This window comes from Hippocampus guttulatus, chromosome 15 (assembly GCF_054856545.1).
Source record: "Hippocampus guttulatus isolate MCC_2025c chromosome 15, RoL_Hgut_1.0, whole genome shotgun sequence".
Classification (NCBI taxonomy): Eukaryota; Metazoa; Chordata; class Actinopteri; order Syngnathiformes; family Syngnathidae; genus Hippocampus; species Hippocampus guttulatus.
Window position 1 is genome coordinate 2,239,648 of NC_141275.1, and position 17,972 is coordinate 2,257,619.

Here is a 17,972-nt window from a genome sequence, read left to right on the forward strand (position 1 = left end):
GCGTGTTCATAAGTATTGTATATTACAACAATAGATAGGTGCATTGCAATTAAGAGATTTGAGTTGTACCCGACGGTGATGTATTTCAAGGTACGCCTTCTGGACGTGGACCAACAGGGTGTGTTTACGTTTTTAATTCACAGCACGTGGACCAATCACCAGAATGTGCGTGGAACCTTGAGGGGTTGGGTCTTAATGCAGAGTGGTTGCACATCGATGTGATTTTCCTTCATTCCATCAAGTTACTGTTGGAAAGTAAGAACTAGTCTTCCAAATTAAGATGCTTAACAGTGTCCAACAAACAAAATGGACGGTTCTCATTTAAGAACGGCCATCCATTCTTATCCTTAATCGTCTTCTTGTGTAACAGGCATTGCATACAATTATCATTCGCCTAAATTGTACTTTAGTAGCAACTATTTCAGTTTCGGGAAAAATTATTGTAACACCAATGTTATTTAAGAGACATTTGAATGTCCTCCACCACATGACATGACTCCATTTGGTAGTACAATTGAAGACCGTAAAATGTTTCCAATAAACGAAACGGAATGCTTTCGTTTACGAACGGATAATCCATTTTTATCCTTAATCTTAGTCTTTTTATACATGCATTGCATATAATCATCATTCGGCCATATGGTGCTTTAGTAACAAGTCTTTCAGTTTTGGCTTCAAAATTATTGTAACACTAACTGGATAAACATTTGAATACAGTATCATCCACCACATTACACGACTCCATTTGGTACTTCAAAAACCGGAAATAGTATATTCTAATGTTGAGCTTGACTTTTTTTTTGTGTCCGACGAGTAGCAACTTCAGTGGATCCAATGAGGTGACGCCGCGTTCTGGGCCCGACTGATGAAGTCAAACCGGTGATAAGCTGGGCTAAAACTGTCCTCTATTAAAATCCAGAGGCTCTAAATTGCCTCAAAAGTAGTCATCTAATATCAGAGGAAACACGAAAGAGGCCTGTGTGTTGTTAATTTGGTCCGCAATTGTATATCCTGAAGAAAGGTAAGTTCACGTTAGTGTTAGTCATGCGGCTCTATCCATGCTTTCCTGCTAGCTAACAGAATGTTGTCAATTTCGAATAGTGGGTGCGATTCTAATGCAGCGTTATTTTTGCTTAGTACATGCAGTTGAAATGTGTTCCTGGCGCGGCTTTGTGTGTATAGTATTGAAATGAAAGGTTAACGTGTGGGATAATAAGTTTTACACTCTATCCCGCAACTCACAATTGTATCTCGTGGTATACAGTGTAATATACTTGGTAGACATTAAAGCCAAAACCAACTCAAAGGGCTGATAAAGCCAGGAAGGTCACGAAATTTCTCTTGTCCACGCTATTGTTTTAATGACCGTTTATTCTTGGCAAACTGTATGTTTTAATGGTCAATGCATCTTTATATTGCTCAACATTAACTACATCTTAGAAGAGATAATTTGGTGAGTCAAAAAAAAAAAACAAGGACACTGATTCCATATTTTATCTGTTATCATTTCAGCTCATCATGGTTTGGAGAAAGTTTCCATTGGCTACTTTGTTCTGCTTTGTTCTAGCAATGTTGCCTTCTCACACAGGTATGAGCTGCAGATAATATTTTATATTTTTGTCTGGGGTTATGTATTCACTGCAATATAGCAGACTCTACAAGGGTTGAAATATAAGTACAGTAAATGAAAATATTGATGGAATGATTTGTGGTATACTTTTGCAGATGCTGTGGCAGTCATGTCAATAGATGTAGGGAGTGAATGGATGAAGATGGCAATAGTCAAACCTGGTGTGCCAATGGAGATTGTTCTCAACAAGTGGGTAGCTATAAGCTTCCACACAGGACACAAAACATTCATATCTGGTTCACATTGCTAATTCAGTAGCAGGTAAAAGGAATACGGTTGGATATTGCATGTCATGGTATTCTCACTTTTTGGTGTATTTTTAGAGAGTCGAGGAGGAAAACACCTGCAGTTGTATGTCTCAAGGAAAATGAAAGACTTTTCGGCGACAGTGCTTTAGGAGTGGTAAGCCTTTTTAAAAAAAAAAATTTGTTTTGATGAGTTACAATCTATAATCATATTCACACTGCCCATTTCATTGTTGCACATTTTGCGTGAAATCTTATGTTATTCGTCGTTACCTGTCAACATTTTCAGTCTGTGAAGAACCCAAAAACTGTCTATCGACACCTGCAAAATCTCATGGGCAAGAAGCACGACAACCCACTTACAGCACTTTACCGGAAACAGTTTCCTGAGCACCAACTTCAAGTTGACCCTTCCCGAGACACAATTTACTTCAAAGACTCAGAGTAAGTGTGTGTGTGTCTGTCTGTAGTTTTTGCTCCTTTACCTCAGCATACTGTGTCTGCTCATCAGCACTGAATACGTCACCTTCATTTTCACACACGATTGTATGTTCTCAATGTCATCTGTGAGGCGTTAGTGATGTTTGTTTTCAATAGTTGATGTCACTGAGCATTAAAGGTTCTATTTTCTTCAGAAACTTTATTATCCTCGGTTTGCCGACCTGGAGTCAAATAGCTGAAAAAAATCTTGCCGCCAGGTGGTGCATATAGTGATGTATATTTCGAGCGACAAATAATAATAGTACTTTTAATAATAATGTTACAAGATGACCATTATCTTCAGGATTACATGTTGGGGAAAAAATTGTTAAAATTCAATATTTATTTTCCTAAGTAACAGAGAGCCATATCAGATGGTTGAAAGAGCCACAATGTCTCTTGAGGTTGAAGACATCTCTTAGGTGTCAAAAGCTGTGTGTTTTTGCTCATTATCCTGTTACAAGACCTGCAACTAAGACCAAGCTTTCTGACACTGGGCAGCACATTTCTCTCCTGAATACTTTGATAGTCTTGAGAATTCATTGTAACCTGCACAGATTATAGGCACCTTGTATGAGATGAAGCAAGAAAAAAAAAACCTCAGAATATAGGAGCCTCCATGTTTCACGATGGGCACAATGCTCTTTTCTTGGTATGCTTCATTTTTGTGTTTTGTCTCATCTGTCCGAAGGACATTGTCTCAGAAATTTGTGGCTTGGCAACATTCAGTTTGGCCATGCCAGTCTCCCTCATTTATGATTTATTTTTAGCGCTGGTGCAATCCTAGATAATTTTCCATGAAGTCCACTATGGCGCAATCGCCAACAAGCTATCCGCACAGTATTTTTTTGATTTATTGGCAACAAATGTGAGCTCCAGTGAGGAAAAGCCACTGTCACCTCCGCAAAATCAAAAATATTGTGATAAAAGTTATTTTATTTTTTTTAAACAGGTTGAAGTGAACAACAATAGTCATGTACATATGAATTTTAGACGCGATTGGTCATAGTTTTCACACATTTAGCGACGCTCAAGTTTTGTTACAGGTCCACATGCAGACAGGCAGGCTGCCATATCTGTTAGCTTCTGCCACTTGTCTTGTTTTTAAAAAAGACTGCGGGAGAAAAACTGAGTTTGAGTGTACTTTATTTTTATGCTCAATCCTCATCCTCAAATCCATCAAAGTCCTCATATTCTGTGTCCGAATGAACAGGTGGGCAAGTTCTCCTTTCGTCAATGTCAGTCAGTCCTATTGGGATGCGCCTCCTCAGAAATGATGCTGGCTTTTGCCAAAACTGGAACAACAGTGCAAGCAGACATGTGAGCCAAGCATCTCAAATCCATTCACAGATTGTGGCGTAACTCGCCCGGTGCTGCCTCCCAGTCTTGGTAAAGCTGTGTCCGCCATCTATCATCCATTGTTCCATGCCGCTCACAACTTCACTTTGAAGTTTTCACCGATGTCCAGCATTTGGAGTTCCTTTGTCAAGCCTCCCGGCATGATGGCAAGCTCAGTTCATTTGCCACACATGGAGTCATAGATCAAAAGGGATGGTGTTGTTGCCGTGGTGAAGCGGTGTTTGCAAGAAAAATGATGCTGTTTTTGAAGGTCTAAACCTGGGCGACAATTCATTACATTTTGCACACGCATCGGGCCTGTCAAAACGTTTTATATTTTAGTGGGTGATTGTGCCAGCGACCTAATATGCAAGTACCCTAGTGTGGCCAGCCAGGGTTGCGAGAGCCCTTCAAAGCTGCTCACAGCTCTCGTTGTCCAATGGATTTATACATTTTATTCCCTGGGGATACAAATGTCACCAATTTGTCAAATGGCCTATACATACTGTATAATCATGAACATAGAAAATGCAGCATTCCTTTTTATTTACATGGTTATTTATTGACAGAGCAGGCTAAAATGACAAGTCCACAGGCTTTGTAGTTCATGGGTACATGACTTCTCTCATCTGCAAATGACCCTATTGATTAATGACCTCATTATATGCAACCATTTGGGAACAAGCTTGTTTGTCACCAAGTAGTTTACACTCATCAAACTTCAATTTGAAGTTATGTCATTTTGACAGCTGCTAACCTCTCTGTGGCTCTCTCAAGTCTCGTGCCATTCAGTGAGGTGATTTTATATCAGGCATGGCAGACTTGGGATATTTGGGTTGAGTGAACGCTGGCGCGTTTTGGCTGCCGCTGCTCAACCCATATTGTTTTGTTTTTTGTTATTGTAAAGTGTCCTTGGGTGTCTTGAAAGGCGCTTATAAATAAAATGTATTATTATTATTATTTTGGTTACCCTGTTTACACATCGTTTCCAAAAAATTATGCTGCAGCGTGGAGGGAGAGCCCTCACTACAGACAGCCTCTGTGCAAGTACCTCTTGTGTGGTTCTTACTGCAGTCTGCCACCAAAAACAAAAATTGGACATCGTGCAAGATAAAGTCTCTTACTGCTCAATTTTACACAATATTCATTGCTTTGTATTATTTGGTCCCTTTCTGAACTTCAAAATTTCTAAAAATTAAGAAAACCAGAATCCCGATATGCTGAAAACCACCTGATCGGCCCAGACCAGTCATCCAGTGTGCCAGTATCCCAATGTGCTAGTACTCCAAAGTGACCAAGCTGCATTATAGCAGTTCTCAGGTTTTTTTTGTTTGTTTGTTTCGTTTAATCCCCCCCCCCCCCAAAAAGAAATTCACCCATTTTGAATATGGTGCCTGCAACACATTCCAATAAAGGTGAAACGGAAGCATTTTTCCAACCGTGTTACACCCTTTTAACAACACTCAATCTTATGGAAACTGAGGTCTACCATATTTTCCACACTATAAAAGCATTCCATTTTCTCAAAAGCCGACAGTGCGCTTTATAATCCCGACACGCCTTATATATGGTGTTGCATTCTCTTTATATTCCCCATTGAGTTGTTTCTCTGTTAGTGTCCCGATGCCATGTCGTGGAGATTATTAGCAGGAACCTATTGTAATCTAAAGGGTTGTTCTGCCCGACACTAATTGACATGTGCATTCTCCGACACACACTCAAACCGACAACTACTTTGTGGGCTCTGCACAGCCATTATGAAATGAAGATAATACCAAAAGCATAGATAGCTACTGACTAAAGGAAGGAAAAAGGAGACAAGCAAGACTTCTAAGGAAATTTCGCCCCTTGTGGATGTGAGCCCATGAGGTTTGGGTGCCTTTTTGTTGAATCATTGTCTTCATAACTTTTGTCTTTCATTTATTGTTTTGTAATGCCATTTGTATTATGTTTCATGACCATGTACCTGACCATTTCTGCATGGCTTTGCTCTCTATAAATAAAGCAGTATTGTATTGTAATTCCCTTTAGTGTAGCTCCGTCTAGTGGATGCATAGCACAATTGCAGCCATGATTGTAGCTTCTATTCTATGCACCTTATAATGCAGTGCGCTCTCTATATGAAAACAGTTTTGAAATAGGCCATTCATAGAAGGTGCGCTTTATAATCCGAAGCGCCTAATTGTGCAAAAAATACGGTAGTTGTTGGAAGCCTAGGTGAAATTCTTTCTTATTGTTGCTTGATGTCCAACCTATGTTGCTAAACAGTTCAAGATCTCCATTGTGTATTGCAATTCATAATGTGGCATATATTTTCAATGGGAGACAGCTCTGTACAGTGGAGATGGGGTGCTGCTGACGTGAACTTGGGAAGTTGTGAGTCAGTGGGGAGAATAATTTGAAGACCTCAATTCCACCGACACGCTTTCCTTTGAGGAAGTAAAGCTTGGAGACTCTGAGGTGCATGGGACCTCACCCAAACTTGTCAACATGTTTTGTGGACTGGGAGAAGGCATTTGACAGTGTCCCTTGGGGAGTTCTGTTGGTGTTGACTTGGACTGCCGGCTGGCCTGGGAGCACCTAAAGATCCCTCCGGAAGAGTTGGAAAGAGTGGCTGCGGAGAAGGAAACTTATTAGGACTTGGGGTTTGTATTAAGACACAGACCCATGTTCAATTCTGGTGATTTTTTCACACATTTGTATTTGCTCCAGCTTGTCACTGCTCAAGTGTTGTCAATTTCACCTTAGCATTCAACTGCTTTTATTTGGTTCTATTCAATTTAAGGAAACCCTTTTGTATTAAATGTATACTTGTTGTGGTCCCTTGTATGACACTCATTGGAAAGTTGTGAGTGCCGGTAGTCTGAATTCTACATTGATTACACTGCCTCAATACCATGAGGACCTCTTGAAAATCATTCGCCGGTCCATCCTTGCCACAAGAAACATATCTCAGCCTCCTGATATTTTTGTTAGGGAAAAATTTGGTGGAATACCGAATCTTGAGCTTTAAGCCACATGAGAGTTGTTGGGGTTGTTGTCCAATAATGAACAGAAAACATCTTTGTCCATTTGTCAGGAAACTGCAGTACACACCAGAAGAAATTCTCGGGATGATGCTCAATTATTCTCGTGGACTGGCTGAGGACTTTGCAGGTCGGTTTTCTTTTTGAGTAAAATTCACATTTTGTCATTTGTATTCATTTGCCAACTTTTCCTCAAATGTATTTCTTCCTACTTCTTTTTTTCCCAACTTGTAGAACAGCCAATCAAAGATGCAGTTATCACTGTTCCAGCCTTTTTTAATCAGGCAGAGCGAAGGTCAATGCTGCAGGCTGCACAAATGGCAGGTCTGAAGGTCCTTCAACTCATCAATGACAACACAGCCGTTGCCTTGAATTATGGGGTCTTTAGAAGGAAAGATATTGATGCCACAGGCAAGGTAAAATTCAGCATTACTCCATAAATCTTTGTTCAGTCCTCAATGCTTTACAAAAATGATGAATGTCAATGAGCCATTGAGCTCCTCACAGGATTAACTATATGTAAATTCAGCTGCTGTGATCGATATGTGGCATTTTAACAAACACTTTGAAATGTTATTTTGAGGTCGCGGAGTGCCAACAAATTGCTAAATTATCTAATATGATTTCCTTTCAGAATGTGATGTTTTATGATATGGGCTCAGGCAGCACAAGTGCCACTATTGTCACATATCAGACCGTGAAAACAAAGGATTCTGGCACCCAGCCGCAGTTGCAGATTCAAGGTGTCGGGTGAGTCTGTAAAACGTTGATTGCTAGTCATATTATGACTGTTGTCTTGACTATGATACAGTCCACTTGTAAATCATAGAAAAGGACAACCACTATTATGAACATTGTTAAATTAATATGAATGGATGACACAGAGTAAAAAAGAACCTGCCGAAGTCAAACACAAACAAAATGTAATGCTGAATGGAGGGAGAGAACAAAAAAATCAGAACAACATTAATAGCAAAGAAATTGAAATAAACAAGGAAGACATCGCCCCATTACTACTCCTAGCATTTCTAAAGTGCCTCTTGAGGTCTGCCCGGTCCGAACCAAATTATCTTAACGTTGCTGATCCACAAATACTGAGGAGCAGGCTAATTGTATCATAGCTGTTGCCCAAGAGGCTTGAGTTTTTTTAAGCTCCTCTTCTACGGTTGCGATGCGTGTTTCAGCCTCTCCTACGTGTGCTGAATTGCCAGAAATATTTTTCACAGTGCTTGACGGTTTTCTTTCAATCACCTCAATTGAGTTTTGTGATTGTCGTCAATGTCTTCTTGCGTTTTGCTCCAAATATACGCAGTGTCAGCCACTGGTAATTTTCATTCTACTGTACGGCTCCCATCCCTAGCCCCCACCGCCTCCACCTTCTTTTTCTTTTTCAATATAACCTAATAGTTTTTGAAGGGCTAAAAATGCACAAAATTCATGCAAAGTCCAATATAAGAATCAGAAAGTGTAGAAAATTGCTTTTTGTTTGTTAGCCGTGAATGCAGGGGATGTTTCATGTTCTCCAGGTTTGATCGTGGTTTGGGTGGGTTTGAGATGGATTTTCGCCTTCGCGATCATTTGGCTGGACTGTTCAACAAGCAGAAAAAGACCACGAAAGATGTGCGAGAGAGCCCCCGTGCCATGGCCAAGCTACTCAAGGAGGCCCAGAGGCTGAAGACGGTGCTCAGTGCAAATGTAGAATTCATGGCCCAGGTTAGTCCAGCTACCAGAACTGTCATTCAGTCATGAATATCATTATTATATTGTTAATCATCAACAACTTAACTGCAAGTGTTTATTATTGTAGACTGAGATGATAACACTAGGGAACACAATTTTTTGTGTGACACTTGTTTATTAACGGTGCAGAATGCAAACCTGATCTCAGTATTTCTTTGTCACGTCACGTTTTTGAGCTATAGATCTTAAAAAATACTAACTAGAGTGTGTGTGTGTGTGTGCCGTATATATGCCGCACGTAAAAGTATTCAAGTTTCTCGAAAGCTGAGAGTGCACCTTATAATCCAATGTGCCTTTTCTGTGGATCAATATTCTGATTTATTGGACGTAGTATTTTAAATATTCTGTAAAGCACTTTGTCACAGCTGCAGCGGTTGTGAAAGCTCCATATAAATCTGTATTGTTTTCACTTAGTTGTAGCTCCATCTAGTGGATGCATAATGCAACCGCACCCAGCCTTTTGGCTTCTATTCTGTGCTCCTATTAATGCAGTGCCCTATGTATGAGAAAGTTGTAAAATAGGCCAGTCATTGAAGGTAAGGTGTGCCTTATAGTGCGGAAAATATGCTAAATAAAACACAAATACAGTATAGTCACAAGCTTTGAAAACTAAATAAACTGCATAAAATGAAATTGAATTTACCACGGTATTACCATGTTTAAATTTAGAGAAAAGACAGCACTAGTCCTCTTAAGCTCTACGATTGTATGATAGCTTTTCGTTTGCAGATTGAGATAGTACTGACCTATTAGGAGTCACACACCTCACGCACTGTCAATTGTGACTGCACAAAGAAGTTCCCATAAAACTATAGATCAGGAGTGGCCAACCCGTGGCTCGCGAGCCGCATGCGGCTCTTTGGCTGGTTCAATGCGGCTCCCGGGCTTTCACATGAAAAGCGTCGAAAACGCCTGGGCAGTGGCGAAGCCATTCAAACAAGGCGCTAAGTACACAGAACGTACTACGTCAGCCTATCATCAACCCCGTTACTTGATTGACATAGAGGGAAACCAATCAGATATCTGCATCACCGCTCATGCGCAGACAAAGGCGCTAAGCGCTAAGCTAGTCCTTGGCAGTGGCGAGGCCATTTAAACAAGGCGCTAAATACACAGAACGTACTACGTCAGCCTATCATCAACCCCGTTACTTGATTGACATAGAGGGAAACCAATCAGATATCTGCATCACCGCTCATGCGCAGACAAAGGCGCTAAGCGCTAAGCTAGTCCTTGGCAGTGGCGAGGCCATTTAAACAAGGCGCTAAATACACAGAACGTACTACGTCAGCCTATCATCAATCCCGTTACTTGATTGACACAGAGGGCAACCAATCAGATGACTGCATCACCACTCATGCGCAAACAACGGCGCTAAGCGCTAAGCTGGTCAGCGAATTACCTCTGATTTTCAGGCAGGGGTGCCTTATACGTCGATCAGAATCGACCGGGAGCCAGTGAACTGGTCCCAAGTTGACCGCAAGGGATGGGAGGAGGAAATGGGTGGGGGAAAAAAAGATTTGTTTGTTTGTATCTTTAGCTTTCGTTCATTTTCGGCCCGTTCCGACTGTTGCTCATCGTAGTGTGCCTGCATATGTACGCGAGTGCACTGGTGGGCACCCAAGTGTGTGTGTGTGTGTGTGTGTGTGTGTGTGTGTGTGTGTGTGTGTGTGTGTGTGTGTGTGTGTGTGTGTGTGTTTGCACTTGCACGATCGGGTCGTTCGTGGGAAAGTGGTCGCTTCAAAAGTCGATCTTTGGCCAGAAAAGTGTGCGTGAGGAAGGGTATGATGCGGCTCTTTGCAGTAACACCGTAAAAAAATGGGCTCTTCGTCTCTGACTGGTTGGCCACCCCTGCTATAGATGAATCAAATTGCAATAATGGTGGCTAATGAGAGGATTGTTGCTCATCTGGTAAACGGGGGGGGGGGGCATTACATGCCAAGATAAAAAATGACTGCAATATTTTGAATCAGCATGCCAATATTAGTTTTAATCACCATAAAAATCGAACTCAACAGAATATTTGTTTTTTTCCGATCAAATGCACTAATCCTGCATAGGGTTGGGGACCCAAGACTTTTTTTGGTCCTCGGTTTGGGGTTGGTACAACTGAGCACTGCCTCAGATGAAGTCAAACAGTACCATGTTTCGGTTCCTGAAGCGCATTACTCTAGTCACAGTCACAATTGTGAGGGTTGGTGATTTTCCCCGGCTCAATTGAACGCAGCAGTGTACGAACACCACTGAAACACGTGACTTCAAGTTTGTGGAAGGCTGCTGTAGACATTTAAACAAATGTTTTGAATAACTGCCACTGATATGGACTCTCATCTAGAGATTATCACACTGTCCTGATGTTTCTTTCAGGTGGAAGGTTTAATTGATGAAATTGACTTCAAGGCCAAGGTCACCAGAGCAGAGTTTGAAGAGCTGTGTGCTGATCTATTTGAAAGAGTGCCGCACCCGGTGCAGGAGGCCCTCACTGCTGCAGAAATGAATCTGGTATGTATTCCGTATGGACACTACGAGAACTATTTTAGTGGCAGTAAGGTTGATCCCTATACAGCAGACATAAACAAACCCAAACTCAATGTCTCATAAACCCGTCAAAGAAAAATAAGTAATTAATATTATTAGTTGTGAAGACAAAACACCTTCTGATTGTCAAATTGATATGAAGACTGTGAAAAAGATAAATCTGGGAATCTCAAACCACTTCGATACATTGCCAACTTATCATTTCTGAACAAAACTGCAAGATTCGGGGCTCGTAATGTTTACAAGTAACGTTTGCAAGCATCCATTTTGGATCCCGTTTTTTTTATCGCAAAGCGTTAGTTTGTCGTTACTTCCTATATGGGCTATAAAACCAATGTCTTACTTGTTGTGATTGGACGCTATATCGGCAAATGCAAATCACAACCAATCCTTGTTCGCCTTCTTAAACTCCTTTCTCGCGAATGCCGAATGTTATCGAGACTCGTGACGAATCTAAAGTGCGTCAGATAGATGCGGATCTGAAAAACACATTCCGATGGGACTGATTGGATAGAAAGCTAACGGTGTCCCCAGTAGGAAACTGTAAAGAGGAACCATTGTGCTTGTGTCGGATTTCATTAAAAAGCTCGATGTCGCCGGTAAAGCTCTGTGTACAGTGTGTGACGATGTCATTCCATACAGATCGAGAGGATGGAAAGCTTTACAGAGTCACACAACCTCGGTGAAACACTGAAAACAGACATTTCTACTGAAAAGTAACTACTCGATCTCAAGCGCTTTTCGACAGCCTGGAGCATGTGTAAAAACAAGAGGAGTTGGCTAAAAAGAGAGTGGAAAAAGACAGAGAGGACCAATCAGCTTTTAGTGCTTGCTAAAAAGCCTAAAATGAAGAGAAAATAAAGTATTCTAGCTCATGAAACTGTATATTGTTGTATAGACTGTAAATAGACATCCACTTTATATAATAAAATACATTCATAACCCATATATAGTAAACAGTGTGGGACTTCACTCTTACTGTATGAGGTAAGAATCAACAGCTTTTTATCACATTTACACAACACTTTATGAATACAAGTAATGAACAAATCTTAAATATGGCAGGGAATGTGTTTCCTTTTTTAGTTTTGATTTTGAGCAGCAAATTTGAAGTTACATCTTGGTGCTCACCATGAATGCAAAAGCAAAATTGCACAAATTTTCACTTGAAAGAATAGTGAACAATCTTGGGATTTTTTTCTGTTAAAGTTTCAAATAGTGTGTAAATTGAATACACTTCATCTTCAGCATGTTTAGTGCCACTTTTGTAAGTGGCCCCGCTCCCGTCCCGGCCACGCCCCTTCCACTTTTTTCATCACTAGCCACTCTCATCCCTGTTAGTGTCATTGAAGTTATCATTAATTTCCATTTTTCGGAGGCTGTCTTTGAACGCCTCTTGAGTCGAACGAGAGGAGAGAAGGCACGGAGTCACACAGACTTGTGTTTGTCGAGACTGTTAAAAGCAAAAATAAAGTGTACATTTAAAAAAAAACAACACCACAGCTCTCCTTTTTTCAGAGCTGCAACAGGTATCTATATATGAGCTATATTAGCCTACTATCAAAATGACTACGTTTGCTACAATTACACGATGAGCCTTCATGATTAAATGTTTTTTTCCCGTGCAGTGCATTTTGTAGAGCAGGGTTGCCCAACCTTTTTTGACCGAAGATCTACTTTTCGTTTAACCAACCTACCGCGATCAACCCGCGCATACACAACACACTTACAGATGCATGCTTACCTACGCGGAGGCATGGGACGCACTTTTGGGGCGTTTCTGACCATCGTAGCTCACGTGTACCGTTTTTGAAATGCTTTTCACGGCCGTCCGGATTCTGTTTGCCAATACCCTCGGTGAATAGTACATGAAACTCCGTTTTTTTTTGGGGGGGGGGGGGGGTTGCAACAGCCGTCTGCCTTGCATCCCGCCCTGCTAATAGAAACGTGTGTCGCAGGCTATGACGCAAATCTTCGTTGACAGAAACGTTGAAATGTAATATTTATTACTACACATTTTTATAGCATTGGGAAACGTTAAGAATGTTTGCGTCATGTTTTTACTCCGACAGAAACCTTATTTAAAACAAAAAATTAATTTCCCTCCCACATCTTTTTCCATTTTCAAACATTTTTTATAAAGCTCCAGGGAGCGGCGAGATGGCACTAAAGAGTCGCATGCAACTCTGGAGCCGCGTGTTGCCGACCCCTGGTCTAAATGTTTACGGTTATTTGATCTTGTGGAATTTAAAACGGTACCATATTATAAAGCCAGACACAGCTTACTGCCAGGCAACATTGAAAATGTGTTTTCTAGAGAGAGACGCTAGCCATAGTTTGAGGGCAATATGTAACTGAAAAGCTCTTGTATGTCTATGTGGAGGGTTTGAAACAGACCTACAACAATTTCCAGATATACAAGTTTAAAAAGAACATTTTTGAGGAGTATAGGAAGGAAAGTTGAAAACTGTTTTCATATCTTGGGCGCACTGCATTATAAGGTGCATAGAATAGAAGCTACAATAGTGGCTGAGATTGCGTTATGAATCCACTAGATGTAGCTACGCTAAAGGGAATACAATACTTTATTTATATAGCACTTTCACAACCGCTGCAGCTGAAACAAAGTGCATTACAGAACATTTAAAATACTACATCCAAGAAATCTGAATGTTAATCTATACATAAAGTGCATTGGATTATAAATAGCACTGTCGGGTTTTGAGAAAATTGAATGCTTTTAGGTGCACCTTATAGTGCGGAAAATACGGTAATTATGCTTAAAATGGCCTCTGTGCTTCAAATAATAATAAATAGGATCTATTTTGAGATATAAGTGAACTGATTTTTTACACCGACATCATGGAACTTCTTATCTCAGGTTTTGGACAGATGTGATACAGGCTGACGTGTGAATGTCTGATGTTGCTCACGGTGTTCCAAAGAATGTTCAGGATGTTTGTGTGATTGGTCAGAAGCTTGGAAAAATCAAAGGGATCGGTGCTTATATCATCTTTATCATTATATCTTTTTGCCCAACCCTACAGCTTCACAGGTGTAATTAACAGTATGTTTTTTTTAATACATGTTCAAAATAAAATTCAAGGAGTCTTGCCAATAGACACTTTTATAAATGTTATCTGTTGAAATGGTTGTTAAATATTGACTACTAAGAAAAGAACTGAAACTAATCCGAGGTCATCTTTGTTACAATAGGATGAAATTGAACAGGTGATTTTAGTGGGCGGCGCTACCCGTGTCCCTAAAGTTCAGGAAGTGCTGCTCAAAGCAGTCGGAAAGTAAGTGACACATTGAAGTAACTTCTTATTTTATTGCCATGTTGTATGTCAGGACTTCATAATTCTCTTGAAATTAGGGAGGAGTTGGGGAAAAATATAAACGCGGATGAGGCAGCAGCCATGGGCGCAGTGTATCAGGCTGCAGCTCTCAGTAAGGCCTTCAAAGTCACACCATTCCTGGTCCGAGACGCAGCCGTCTTCCCCATTCAGGTTGGTTGATTTTATTCACCTATGGATATTTGCCACACAACATTTGACTTATCACTGATAATACTCCTTTATTTACTCAAAGGTCAAATGCATTTTTTACATCCTTGTCTTTTGTTCTTGTGACATGCTTATTTTCTCCAGTTACATTTCCATTGATTTTGATTACATTCACTTCCTTCCGTCTCTTTTCTGTAAAATATACTCCATGAAATTTACTGTGTACTGTATTACAAAGTTAACCCAATACTCCTTGACGATAAAATTTGTAAAATTGCCATCACTAGAAGAATCGGGTTGCAGATATGTGGACATTTTGCACTGTTTTTATGCGAAGTTGTTTTATGGGTAGGATATCACTATAGCGCTAAACATTTCTGATTCCATTTTGTTTAGTGGATTTCACACATGGTTGAGGAGGCTGTATTGCTCATAAAATGTGTAAAATTGATATGATTTGAAGAACCTGGTTGCAGATATGTGGACAATATGTACTGTTTTTAGAAGGATACCACTGTAACTCTAAACATTTACGGTTACATTTTGTTAGGTGGACTTCACTCGTGAGGTTGAGGAAGAAGGTGCCAAAACCTTGAAACACAGCAAACGAATCCTCTTTCAGAGGATGGCACCCTATCCCCAGCGAAAGGTCATTACATTCAACCGCTACAATGATGACTTTGCTTTCAACATCAACTATGGAGATCTTAGTTTCCTGTCTCAGGAAGACCTCAGGTAGCTGCTATGTCTGTATTGTGCTCTGGAATTCCCATTAAAATGTACATGATTCTAAATGGTTTAATCCTCTTACTGAATTCCCTGTTCATTCATGCTAACCACGTCTATCATGTATCTTCACAATTGCAGTGTGTTTGGCTCTCTCAACCTGACAACAGTCAATTTATCAGGAGTAGGCAGCAGCTTTCAGAAGCACACGCAGGCAGAGTCCAAGGGGATTAAGGCCCATTTCAACATGGATGAAAGTGGAGTTCTCCTCCTGGATAGGGTAAGTATCATTGTGATCAGGGGTGCCCAACCTTTGTTTGACCGAAGATCAACTTTTCATGCAACCAACCTTCCGCGATTGACCCGTTACTGCATGCACACACACATGCATGCCTTGATGAGCAACAGTCGTCGTAACGGCCCCTAACATGAATGAAACAGAAACATAAGGTAGATTCAAGAGTTTGTTACTTTGTGAAAAGGAAATCACTGCCTACCTTAGTTTGTACTAAGGTAGGCAGTGATTTCCTTTTGACATGGAAGCATGGAATGCACTTTTGTAGCATCTTGAGTTTAGGAACATCACTATCGTAGCTCATGTGTAACGTTTTAAAATGTTTCTCCTGGCACTCCAGAATCCCAGTCTTTGCCAGTGCCATCAGTGAATTGCAGATGCCACAAGATTTGATTGAGAATTTGAAAAAAAAAGAGATCGCAACAGCTCTTATTACACGCTGCTTCCTGTAATGCGCCACCGTAGGTTGAAGGTGGCTTTTTTTTTTTTTGGTGCAAGTGAAACTGATAGGAAGCTTATACCCCTTTCCCACTGCCGCAAAACCACGGGTAAACACGCTTTTTTTGGGCAGTGGGAAAGGCTTACTGGCAAGTGTCGATCCGTGTCCACCAGCACGCCATCGGAGGAGAGTTGTGATCGCCTCTGATTCCCTCCGCTTGCAGTTTGAAAGCCTAACACGGGACTTCGCGGTAATTACGTGATGACAGAATGGTACGTGATGCTTCATAACATTGCGCGCCATCGGCCTCGTATATAGCACGCCCCCACAACTAAAGCTAGGAGATCAGTAGTAGCAAAGAGTTGATCCTCCATTGCTTTTCGACAATTTTGAGGACGGTAAAAAGCATGATAAAAGAAAGAACACTCGCTTCCATGTTGCTTTGTTGACCACCAAGAAATCTGTCGCACGATCATCTATGCAATCACAGCGTGGCGACGTAACCAGATGAGAAATGGTGGAAGGGGGGGCGGGGGCCAACCCTTCTGTTGGTCAATGGGAAAGCGACAATATGCCAATTGTTGCGTGTCGCCACGGATCACTTCTACCCACTAACTTCAGTGGGAAAGGGGTATATGGATACATTGTACACTAACACAAAAATATATAAAATTAACAACACGCACACAGACATACAAATCATTTGTTTATTTATTATTCAATAAATACCCCCCCCCCCCCCCTCCCATTTCCCTCTACAACCCTCGTGATCAACTTGGACCAGTCCGCTACCGGTTAGCTCCCGGTCGATCGCGATCGACATTTTGGGCACCCCTTTGAACATTTCAACTTCACAGGGGAATTTTCCTGTGGCTAAATAATACAACATTGTATGTGCTATAAGGAGGTAAAAATTGTTCATATCATGTCTTTCATAATCAGTTACATGATTTTCTAAATCATGTACAAAGGAATGTATAGGAAATAATACAGTAGCTGTTTTTTCCTCACAGGTGGAGTCTGTTTTTGAAACCATTGTGGAGGAGAAAGAGGAAGAATCCACATTAACCAGTATGTTTTTCAGTTCAAATTCTTGCGACATCTTCGACATTCAGTGGATCTAGAAAGTATTCATAGTGTTGGACTTTTCCCACATTTTCTAATCACAGCCTTGTTATAACAGCCTCATCCCAAAACGGAATTTTAAAAAAAAATCTCCACACACATTTCATAATGATGTGAGTGATTTTTTGTTAATACGAAACTAAGACATCACGTATATCGTAAAGTCAAGTGCAACTTTGTCTACACCAGGGGTGTCTAACTCATTTCACATTGTGGGCCACATACGGACTCGGTAGATGTTACGTGGGCCGGACCATTAACACTAATTATACCATATTGTGCTATAAATAACCAAAATATCATGCGTTTACTTTGTTCTGGTATGAAGAAGCATTGGCGCATTGATACCATCTGCTGTTTTGGGTCTGTCTCAGTGACAGACTGAGACTGCTGTTTTCTTCTTTGATCAAAACAGTGTGCCCCTACCGGATAATCAATGAATTGCATTTTATTAAAAATATTCATTCCGTGTCTTTAATGGATTTTTTCACTTTTAAATTATGGGCCTGATCGAACCTCCTTGGGAGCCGGTTCTGGCCCGTGGGCCGTATGGTTGACACCCCTGGTCTACACATTGATGTTGGTTTTTGATGCCGTGTCGCCTGAGAGAGCAAAGGTCACCGGCGTTCAGTATTGGTTTTCAGCCTTGCTAATTACATGCACTGATTTCTCCAGACTCTGAACCCTTTGGTGATATGATGGACCATAGAAATCCCTTAATGCCTTGCATTTGTACATTGAGGAACAGAGTCCTGAAACTGTTGGACCATTTTCTCAGGCAGTTGTTCACCAATAGGTGAACCTCGCCCCATTTTTACTTGTCAATGACTGAGCCATTCAGGGAAGCTCCTTTTATACCCAATCAGGGCACCCACCAGTTCCCA

General features: G+C 40.9%; 1 protein-coding gene across 1 annotated transcript in view; it reads left to right on the forward strand.

Moving 5' to 3' along the window:
- The first annotated feature begins 825 nt into the window (after positions 1–825).
- The window catches only part of hyou1 (hypoxia up-regulated 1), a 39,209-nt gene continuing 22,062 nt past the window's right edge, over positions 826–17,972 (forward strand). The window contains exons 1-15 of the mRNA XM_086130992.1: positions 826–1,021; positions 1,513–1,588; positions 1,726–1,819; positions 1,954–2,032; positions 2,165–2,319; positions 6,773–6,849; positions 6,954–7,135; positions 7,354–7,469; positions 8,246–8,432; positions 10,827–10,961; positions 14,214–14,296; positions 14,374–14,506; positions 15,054–15,238; positions 15,371–15,509; positions 16,977–17,034. Coding sequence (XP_085987118.1) covers positions 1,519–1,588; positions 1,726–1,819; positions 1,954–2,032; positions 2,165–2,319; positions 6,773–6,849; positions 6,954–7,135; positions 7,354–7,469; positions 8,246–8,432; positions 10,827–10,961; positions 14,214–14,296; positions 14,374–14,506; positions 15,054–15,238; positions 15,371–15,509; positions 16,977–17,034 — 1,693 coding nt within the window. The 5' untranslated portion in view covers positions 826–1,021; positions 1,513–1,518. The remainder of the gene's footprint in view (positions 1,022–1,512; positions 1,589–1,725; positions 1,820–1,953; positions 2,033–2,164; positions 2,320–6,772; positions 6,850–6,953; positions 7,136–7,353; positions 7,470–8,245; positions 8,433–10,826; positions 10,962–14,213; positions 14,297–14,373; positions 14,507–15,053; positions 15,239–15,370; positions 15,510–16,976; positions 17,035–17,972) is intronic.